This window comes from Berghia stephanieae, chromosome 1 (genome assembly GCF_034508935.2).
Source record: "Berghia stephanieae isolate SIO BIC M18660-M18661 chromosome 1, UCSD_Bste_1.3, whole genome shotgun sequence".
NCBI classification, from domain to species: domain Eukaryota; kingdom Metazoa; phylum Mollusca; class Gastropoda; order Nudibranchia; family Aeolidiidae; genus Berghia; species Berghia stephanieae.
The window spans coordinates 109,556,242-109,567,875 of NC_088360.1; the positions used below are offsets into that span (position 1 = coordinate 109,556,242).

The following is an 11,634-nucleotide window of genomic DNA, read 5'->3' on the forward strand; positions in this document are numbered from 1 at the left end:
CAATTATTAGGAGATAATAATTGTAGCCACGATTGTTAACTTTGAAACAGGCAAGAGTCAAAGCTCACCATGATATAACAAAAAAAAAAAAAAAACAAAAAAAAAACAAACAAAAACAAAAAACAAAAAAAAAAAAAAACAAAAAAACAACAACTTCAGAATCATAAAAACTATGATAATGCCTGGCGTCAGCTTTCATTTTCAATGAAGGTTAATGACTTAGATATGCTTTTATGAAGATCAGAAATTGGAACGAAAATTGCGTAATTCTACGATTTTATATATATATATATATATATATATATATATATATATATATATATATATATATATACATTGTTATAATAGGCAGGTCGGTACATATCAAGTTAAAATGCATCTTCTTCTTCTTCTTCTTCGTTCCTCTGATGGACATCTATGGCTGCAGTCCGATATCTGCTATGAAGTCTGTGGTCCGCTTTAGGTCCTCAGCCTCACCATAGAGCTTTGTGTTGAGTGTTGTAGGGGTGACCCAGTGGTTCGAACGTTGCACGTTGTATAATGGGCAATCCATAAGATGCATCGAATATTATTTAAGACAGGTAAGGTTAATTTTTTTTTTTTTTCTTGCCATCCATTTTTTTGAATAATTCTCACTAAACGGTATTAACCAGATTATAAACGTTCAAGATTACACATAGATAGTCCGGACCAACACACAAAACTATGTGTAACCACGAACATCTATAGTTCGGTTAATATTAATACAGTTTAGTGAGAATTACTCATAAACGCGGATGGCAAAAATACAATAATAAAGACCTGAGTGGCGTCAACTTCATATTATCTACAGTATATAAAATAAAAATAAAAAAAAAAAACAAACCCCTTAGCCACTGTCTCAAGTTTGCTATGTAAAAATAACCCAACCGTGGTTGTTTTCGTAACACCATGCACTTTGATAACACAATTACGTGACGCGATATGCGTTGAACCGAACATCATATCAATCCGATTGCATAACTCGCCCATAGACCAAAACTCGACCGCCCAAGCTAAGACCAATCGCCGGCGGACTCTCTCTCTCTCTCTCTCTCTCTCTCTCTCTCTCTCTCCCTCAACCGGTGTCTCGCTCTCCTTTTCTCTCTTTCCCTCACTCCACTAAACTGCGTACACCCACCATCTCGCTCTCTCTCTCTCTCTCTCTCTCTCTCTCTCTCTATTGGCACACGCTTACTCGCTAACACTGACATTGAACTTGAAAATAATAATCCGATCATAGTCATCATAGTTGATCAATGCTCTCTCTCTCTCTACGACTTTGGCATTGCGGTTTAGTTCTCTAAATAAATAGCTACAGTCGCCGGCATGCGACGCAATAAGAAACTGCTTTCATAACAGGACTGTTCACTTCGTCTGCTACCGTACGTGACATTCTTCTTTTGTTTTAAGAAATAACTGCACTGCATAAACTGCATTCTATATATATAAATAAATTCAGTGTTTTGATCCATCTAAGTCAAGTGCTGATTTTGAATCGGAAACTGTGCAAGTTGTTTGATAATATAATAATAATAATCCGTTCCTTTATTTTTCTGAATGGAATTACGGTTAGTGTTTAATTATAATTATAAAATTATATTTGATTGATTTGTGATTCAAATTTGATTTCATGTGAAAAATAAATGTGATAGATTTATTATTCGTCTTCGCCACACCTACTAATATATACTAATACTAGTACCACCACAACTACTACTACTGAATGGCATCATGATGGTCATGTGCGGATGTCAACTTTGAGATATATATTATATTTAAAAAATAATAATATAATTATAATATATAACTGTAACCACGGCCAATATATTCATTGTTGTTTGAGTTTGAGTGAAACATATTACTGTTACCTATAACATCATCGGTGTGTCAAACCCGAGGAGGAATCCTACACTACACACTTTAAAAGGTACTGATGAGATAATAATATGAATAATACCTAGGCATATTCTATAGGCTATAGGCCTAACTATTTTGAATGTTGTTATTTTGATTGTCTTTTTGTTCACATTTCAATGTCATCACCATCACTTCCACTTTTATCATTTCATCTTCTTCTTCTTCTTCTTCTTCTTCTTCTTCTTCTTCTTCTTCTTCTTCTTCTTCTTCTTCTTCTTCTTCTTCTATTTATTTATTTATTCATTCATTTATTTATTTATTTGTTTATTTACTTATTTATTTATTTATTTATTTATTTATTTATTTATTTTATTTAATCATCGCTAATAATATGTTTGTGTATAAATCGTTATTCCCTGGTCACCGACATTACATTATCTTATCATTATCATCATCGTTATTAATGATTTTGCAATAGGTACAGGCACAGGAGGAGTCACCAAGTGTAGCAATAATATCAATATGAACTCACATCATATCATATCAATATTGTAGCATTATCAGTAAATTCATATCATTCTCTGTTGAGTCACGTCAGGGTTAAATGTCGCTGATTCTTCGAATTCGAATCCCAAAACGGATGAAGATAAAAATCTTGTGTATCTTGTATACTTTTGAAATGCCTATTCAGTGTGTGTTGTATCAAGAGATTAGTTAAAACCCCAACAAACCACCCCCCCCCCTCCCTCCCCCCTTCAGCCAACTCTTGATACACCAATTAACAGGTACACTTCGACTACTACACTGACTATTTGATGTTATCCTTTAAGAATAATACAACACAATAAATAAATAAATAAATAAATGAATAAATGAATAAATGAATAAATAAATAAATAAATAAATAAATAAATAAACCCCACAAGACAACAAAACCAAATTAAACAAACAAAACAGAAAAAACGACCAAAAAAACCCAACAAAACATAACAAAACAAAAAATAAACGACCGAAAAAAAACCCCTCATACGAACAAAAAAAAAACAAACAAAAAACAAAAAACGACAAAAAACAAATAAACAAACAAACACACGACAAGAATACAACAAACACACACACGACAAAAAAAAAAAAAAAAAAATCTGTCGTAAAGTGTACTATTATTATTATTATATTATTATTATTATTATTATTATTATTATTATTATTATTATTATTATTATTATTATTATTATTATTATTGTTATTATTATTATTTTTTATTATCATTATTTTTATTATAATTTATTATTATTATTATTATTATTATTATTATTATTATTATTATTATTATTATTATTATTATTATCGTTATTATTATCATCATTACTGTTGTTATTAATATTATTGTTATCATTATTATTATCGTTATTATCATTATTATTATTATTTTCATTATTAGTGTTATTATTATTATTATTATTATTATTATTATTATTATTATTATTATTATTTATTATTATTATTATTATTATTATTATTACCTATACTATATTTTTTATTATTATTGTTTATATTATTTTTATTATTATTATTATTATTATTATTATTATTATTATTATTATTATTATTATTATTATTATTATATTATTATTATTATATATTATATTATTATTATTATTATTATTATTATTATTATTATTATTATTATTATTATTATTATTATTATTATTATTATTATTATTATTATTATTATTATTATTTATTATTATTATTATTATTATTATTATTATTATTATTATTATCATTATTAGTATTATTATTATCATTATCCTTATTATTATTAGTATTAGTATTATTATCATCATTATCCTTATTATTATTAGTATTTTATTATCATTATCGGATCTAACGGTGACAAATATGGCTATCCCCAGTCACCTCTTGGCGGACATATCTGTCGGTCAAAATAATAATCGACTGCATCGGGGAGGGACTGTTACAGGGTCTTTTGCTTGTCATTCGAGTGCTCTAACGACTGAGCGATCGGGATCCCACTTCTAGTATCGGAAAACCTATTGTTTTCAATTTTGACAAAATATTCCCGCCCCTTAATATTATTATTTGATTAAACAAGAAAAAAGAGAAGAGAAGAGAGAGAGAGAGAGAGAGAATATGTGTGTGTGTAAGAGAGAGAGAGAGAGAGAGAGAGAGAGAGAGAGAGAGAGAGAGAGAGAGAGAGAGAGAGAGAGGGTTGTGTGTGTGTGTGTGTGTGTGTGAGAGAGAGAGAGAGAGAGAGAGAGAGAGAGAGAGAGAGAGAGAGAGAAAAGGGGGTAGGGTGGGCGAGTGGTGGTGAGTAAGTCTTCAATATTTTATTTAGGCCAATACAAACTCAATTCTAATTCTATAGTCTATTATTTACACGTAGCAGGAGTGATGACTGGGACAAACAGTATGGTTCAATAATAATAATAATAATAATAATAATAATAATAATAATAATAATAATAATAATAATAATAATAATAATAATAATAATAATAATAATGGACTTTGGGAAAATAAGGAAACGCTTGGATGATAAGATCGATTGACTATAGAGAGAATGAAATTGACGTCACTCAGGCATGTTTTTTTTTTTTTTTTTTTTTTTTTGCCATCCAATTTTATGAGTAATTCTCACTAAACTGTATTAACCAGACTATAGATAGTATGCGCTTAGCTAAGATAAGAAGCTCACAACAGAGTCATCCTGAAGTATAACGGACCAACACACAAAACTATGTGTAACCTTGAACGCTTATAGGTAAGGTAATACAGTTTAACGAGAATTACTCATAAACGTGGATGGCAAAAAACAATAACAAAGCCCCAAGTGACGTCAACTTCGTTCTCTCTATAGATAGTGTGCGCGTGGCTAAGAAACTCACAACATTGCCATCCATGTAAAACAGATCGACACGCAAAACTGTGTAACCATGAACTTTGATAGTCTGGTTCATACAGTTTAGTGAGAATTATTCATAAACCTGGATGGCAAAATTAAAAAAAAAACAATAGCAAAGAACTGAGTGACGTCAACTTCATTCTATCTATATAATTGTTAATTAGGTCCAAAAAAAAACAAACCCCAACGTATGGCAAGTCTGATTGCCTTACTAGCAATTTATTTTTTTTTAAAGTGGAAAAAGGCTGTTTGCCATTGAACAGCTGGTTATCCTTTTACAAAAGGGATTCGTGTCAAGGCTTGATTCGGTTATATTAATAGAAAATAAAAACACACACACATACACACACACAAACACACACACACACACACATGCACACAAATACGAGTCTGTTTACCCCGTCTTATCTGTCATGCGTGGAAAATAGTACACATAATATATTTTCTTGTTTGCTTGACACAATTAAATTGTCGCCGGCCGGGTCCATTCAGTTCAGTTCGATTCACAGTCTCGATAGGTCGATATAAATTTTCTTTGTACTTGTACGCAGCCGTGCATAGACAGACAGTCGATAGTATTCAGTATGGTCCCACTGAAGCAATCCATAATGAGTCAATAGTTTTAAACGTGTCATAACTCGATTTGTCAATAACCCCCCCCCCCCCCCCCCGAAAAAAAAAACAACAACAGATGAATGCTGTTGATGCTGTTTCTTCTTCTCGCCACGACTACTAACTACTAGTGCGGGGCGGTCCTTGGCAAGCTTAAGGACCACGGTCCTACGGTCCTTGGGAAATGAAGACCGCAAGGACCGGCCCTTTTCGACATTGAACATTCCTGAGAGACTGTTGGAAATTCGAACCGGTTTGACCTTTGAGACCGTGGGATCGTTCATTCTTGAACCGTTAAAGACCGCTACACGATGAAAACCGTGATCTACAGAGTAAAACACACGGAGTAGTCGCACTCATTTCAAATTGTAACCTAATTAGAGAAGAGGGGTGATGCCTTCTTTATTTGCTCACCGTACTTCATTGTTACTTCGATAATTTAATAAAATTTGAAATTTATCCCCATTAACGGAGATTATGGCATCGCCCAAGGCGTTGATCGAGTTGTTCGTGGCGTTGATACACACACGCAACTCCTACCCCCCCCCCCCCCCCCACACACACATTAGAGGGCAGCGAGCATTGAAGAGTAAGAGAGAGACGTGAAGTTATAATAAGAGGGGGTGGATGAGGTAATAAGAGGGGTCGATGGTGACTTTTCGCCAGATCTAACAAACTCAGCTACCCATTCATTGCTGAGTAGACAGTGATTCAGAAAAAACTCGACCGCACCCGGATCGATCTCTGGCCCTTTGCGTATAAAGAGAGTGCTCTATCAACTGAGCTATCGGGGTCCCCAAATATTCTATTGGACTTTTTAAAAATTCAGACGTTATAACTGGGTTTTTTGGAAGGAAGAAACTAATGAAACTCATATTATTTGATTAGTAAAAACACCAAACGAAATTTTAATATTATTGTATTATTTTAAATGACAACACTGCGATAGAAAGGAGTGGTGACAAGAGATGGACAAAAGAAAACAAAAAATCGGATTTGCTACTTGCTAGGTTCGACACACACACAACACAACACACACACACCACACACACACAAACACACACATCTTTAGTAGTCACATACATTTCAAACAATAACCCATTAGAGAAGAGGGGTCATGCCTTCACCATAGATCATTGTCATTGCGATCATTATGGTGTAGTAAATTTTGAAATTTACCCCGTATAATGGAATCGTCCAAGGCGTGCGCCTCCTGTTCCCCCCATCTCACACACGAAAGGGCGGTTTGCGGAGTGGAGGTTGGTGGTCGTCTGCCTGTATGGTCGTCTGTGTCGTTTAGTGTATGGCAAAGGGGGTGGGTGCGATTAATTAAGTGGGATGGGTGGTGATTGGTGGAAGATAGGCAACCGAGGCAACGAATCGCTGGGGAAGTAGCCTAGTATGGCGCGACACCGTTGAAAGGTGATAAGAAGTGAGGACCGCCGCCAGTCTTCCACTATGGGACCGGTCTCCGGTTCACAGCTAAAAGACCGTGGGACTACTAACTACTACTATTACTATCGTGAAGAAATTATTATTATTATTATTATTATTATTATTATTATTATATTATTATTATTATTATTATTATTATTATTATTATTATTATATTATTATTATTATATTATTATTATATTATTATTATTATTATTATTATTATTATTATTATTATTATTATTATTATTATTATTATTATTATTATTATTATTATTATTAATTATTATTATATATTAATATTATTATTATTATTAATATTATTATTATCATTATATTATTATTATTATTATTATTATTATTATTATTATTATTATTATTATTATTATTATTATTATTATTATTATTATTATTATTATTATTATTATTATTATTATTATAAGATGTAACTCTGCTCCTGTCTTGACCTTGGCATTGATTCAACTCAAAATTGCGAAATGAATAAACTGGTTATTACTCCGTATACCCTCTCAGGCCGTTGACTCGTACAGTACAGTTTGTTTGTTTGTTTAGAAATTCGCCTCACCTCCTTCGCCGTGTTTTTTTTTTTTTTTTTTTTTTTTTTTTTTTTTTTTTTGTAACACGATGGCGGTGCAACAACTAGATAGGGATTAAGCCGACGCACCGCCGGTGGTGATGACGCACAACACAATAATGCCGGGCTTACATAACATAACAACAACCAGGGGAGGCAATCGAATAGGCGCAGGGGAAGGAAGCGGGGTGGATGGCTTAGATAATAATATTGTTAATGGCGTTCTAAAATTAAATCTTATCGAGGAAAAGATCGCGTAATCGAGAATTTTGGATATAGACCAATTTTGCTTTGTTGCAACTTTTTTTTTTTTTCAATTTTCAAGGCTGTCAATAACTGTCTTGTAGAGTCCTGTGTAAATTTGACTTGATCTTTCTGGGGTTTTTTTCTTCTTTTTAAATTTTTTTTTCTTCTTTCATCTGTCCGAAGGGTATAAATAAATGATGATGTGTTTAAATTGGTTGTTAGTCCTGTCCTGGTAGGTAGGTAGGTAGTTCTCGACTCTGGTGTGAATGACAATGAGTGTTTGGTTATATTTGCAGTAACAGATATTGTCGGAGTTTTAGTACCGGTAAGTACAACAACTGGCGACTAGTTCTGTATGAAATAGAAATATGATTCCTCGTGGCCGGCTGTATGTGTGTATGTGTGTGTGTGTGTGTGTGTGTGTGTGTGTGTTAATGGTGATATTTGTTATTTAATGTAGGGCCTCCTTTATCATAAATTATCAATAAAAATAAATAAAATAAGATAAAATTCCCTTTATTCATCCCTTAGGGGAAATTTGTCCCTGAGGTTTATCCCAAGGGAAGATTATGGAATAACCCAGGCGTTAGCCGCAGTGCACCGCCGCAAATTAGCTAAGGCGAGGTGGCTTGTTCAAGGCTACACAGCACGGCGGCGGGTGTTCGAACTCAGTAACCTTTCGAGTACGAAGCAAAGACCGACCGTACCGCTGAGCCACGCTGTCGTCATTTTCTTTCTTTTTTTTTTTTTTTTGTAGTTGTTAAACGAACTTCCCCTTTACTAGGTTTCTTCATGATTGCTTGTTCTGGAAATAAAATAATATTAAATCAAGAGAATAGGCTTCCTAAGTCGTGACGTAATCCTGCGCAGCAACGCATGGCAACAAACCGGCTGGCTCTAAACAGTCGAGAAAAATGGCTGACACGAACTCTATTTCCATCACCGCCCTTATGAAATATTTCTCCAATGAGCATAAAAGTGTCTCGCGAGGTGAAAATCATCATCAGTCAGGTCCTGTTTTGACTTTCACTTACTCAGATGGCTTGATGTTCGGCAAAGTTCAAGCCAGCATGAAGAATAAAGAGTATTCTGTGAAGGTAAGTCATTTCGTCTTCTCATTCTCACTCTCAAAATCTCACATCTCCGTAAAACTACTGTTGGACAATAATCAGTTTACTTTGAGTTTAGGCAGATTTAGTATATCCAATGGAAAGATTTAACTGTTTACGTTCGATTTTAGTTAGGGAGAGAGAGAGGGAGTCATTGAATTATTGTGTTTTTATCTTATGGACCACGGACTTTGAGTCTTTGAGGTCTTAGTCTTGCTTCGCTAATTTTCGTTGCTATTGACTATAGTCTACTACATACTATTTAGTATCGTGTTGTAACCTTTATTATAATACTCATATGAGCATCACAATCACCAATCACGCTAGACATTTTATCATACTTCATGTGGGGCAGCGTGGATCAGCGGTACGGTTTTTGCTTCGTACCCGAAAGGTACCGAGTTCGTTCACCCGCCGCTGCGCTGTGTGGCCTTGAGCAAGTCACCTCGCCCTAGCTCAATTTGCGGCGCTGCACCGTGGTTATTCCAGTCTTCCCTGGGAATAGACCCTAGAGATAAATTTCCTCTATGGGATGAATAAAGGATTTATTTAGACCAGTGTTAGTCACGGTAAACTAAACTTCCTATTGGGTTAAGGTGTAATGTAAATGTTGCTGCTTGAAACTCGAAGAAATCAATAACATTGTGAAATTGAATGTGAACTTCAATTTAATATACAAAAACAGATAAAATGGACGTTTCGGGTTTCCCCCTTATCAACAAAGCAAGATGAATGAAAGAATCACTTAATTTGTTTTTTTAATTGAGTTTTTATACAGCGTAATATCCACTAAATGTGCTCAAAGTGATTTACAAGGGGTCCCTGGCCAACAGCAACATTTAACATGTAAGACGGGACATGATGCCTGTTGGGCGATATTACAATTTTTTCGGACAGAGACAACGCCAGGTACTCATTTGACACCTGAGTACGGTGAGAGATTGTGAGTAAAGAGCCTTCTCCAAGGACTCAACTATGTGCCGAGCGAGGCCCAAACCCAGGACCTTCTGATCTGAAAGCGAGTGTCATACCACAAGACCACAACAGACGTTTAATTAGTTTGTTTGTTTTTTGCCTATTGAGCATGGTCGCAGCTCTAAATTTGAATCTTTTATTCTTTTACTTCCACAGATCTATCTTGATGATGCCTTGGGTTGATTCAGTCCAAAACTAATTTGTGTGGTTTTATTTAACAATGTTAATGACATTGAACATACATTGATACAACAATGCCATAATTTGTCATGTTTATCATGTAAAATCATGTATGGACCTACAAAACCATTATTTTGAATGGTGATTTGATGATGATGAACAAAATATGTGTGTTGTACAAAATAAATGGCAAAGCTAACAAAATGCAATCTCCTTAATAAGAGGAGACTGGGGATTGACAAGTGCTGCAACAAATTGAAAAATAATATCAGATGTTTCTCTTAACATGGTTGGAATATATGAGAGGATGTTAACATTTTTCAGTCTTTCATTAGCCCTCTCAACATGAATTCTACATGAAGCAATTTCTTTTGTTAATAAAATCTCATTTTCAGTAAATTTATTATGTAAAAAGGGAGGGATATTTACAGTTACTCCTTGAGGTAAAATATCTTGAATCAGGATGGGGTTTTACCTTATATTACCTTTATCTGCTAAAATTAATTCTCCAGGGCTTAAAATTAAAAGTTTTAGTAATCCACAATTTTGTACAATGACCTTATCCGAGACAGACCCTGGATCATGTTTAGAAATAAAATTTATAACACCATTTGGACTTAGACCAACAAGAGCTTTAACAGAATTCATGGACCTATAAGAAGAATAAGTTAACCGTTGTTTATCCATTTCTTTAGGAATAGCAATTTGGTCATCTGTACAATCAATGATCATTCTGCAATTTGGAAATCTTAAAAATGATGATGGAGCTGATAGTTTATTTTTATGTCTAGAAGGGCATGTAACCTTCATAACATTTTCAAAGAGAAGCGTATGGCTTATGTAAAACATGAATAAAAGTTTGTATAATATTTGTTATAGTACTTTCACTAACGCTAAACAATTGTGAAATATGAAGGTTAGCGTAGTTCTGTCTAAGTTTCATAAGTGTAATAATGAAAATTTGGTCTTTTAATGCAACTGTCTCTTCCTGAACTTCCCATCTACTATAATAAATAATGTTACCTCTAAAGCACTCAACATATTGAACAATAATATTAAATATTTTAAAAGAATGTACACCTGTCTCCATTCGAAGAACTTTTTCTGTAAGGCTTGAAACAGTGTAAGTGCGTTGAATCTAACTTAGTTGGGTTTTTTAAAGCTAGCTATTTCCTTATTTTTGTCTGTAATTTTTTGTTCTTGAATTAAATTTTTGTTCTATTTAAAATATCCTCACTTGTTCTACAATCTGTTTTTTTTTAAAAGATGGAATCCTGTGATGATGGTGACGAGAGTTGAGATGATGATCAGGGAGAAGATAATGAGGATGATGATGAGGAGGAAAATAATGATGATGAGGAATCTGTTTTTTTTAAAGGTGGGACTTTGTGATGATGATGAAGAGAGTTGAGCTGATGATGATGATGATGATGATGATGATGATGATGATGATGATGATGATGATGATGATGATGATGATGGTGATGATGATGATATGATGATGATGGTGGTGGTGGTGGTGGTGGTGGTGGTGGTGGTGGTGGTGGTGTTGTGGTGGTGGTGGACTTCTTGATGTTGGTGCCAATTGAGATGGGGTGGGAATTCCTTGTGTCACTTTTCTTTCTTTCTTTCTGGCTCTGATGGAAACAATTTATTTTTATTTCTGTCAAACAATTCAG

At 33.7% G+C, this 11,634-nt stretch overlaps 1 protein-coding gene across 9 annotated transcripts in view; it reads left to right on the forward strand.

Annotated features, from left to right (window-relative positions):
* The first annotated feature begins 382 nt into the window (after positions 1-382).
* Positions 383-11,634, forward strand: part of LOC144962704 (uncharacterized) — a 25,465-nt gene continuing 14,213 nt past the window's right edge. For 2 of the 9 annotated variants that reach the window (XM_078895881.1, XM_078895880.1), the window contains exon 1: positions 1,180-1,403. Coding sequence is in view for 2 of the 9 variants with exons in the window: in XM_078895876.1 (XP_078752002.1) it covers positions 1,579-1,589 (11 nt within the window). In the remaining 7 variants the exon portion in view is untranslated. The other 7 variants (XR_013643514.1, XM_078895879.1, XM_078895875.1 and 4 more) reach the window with 7 other exon arrangements.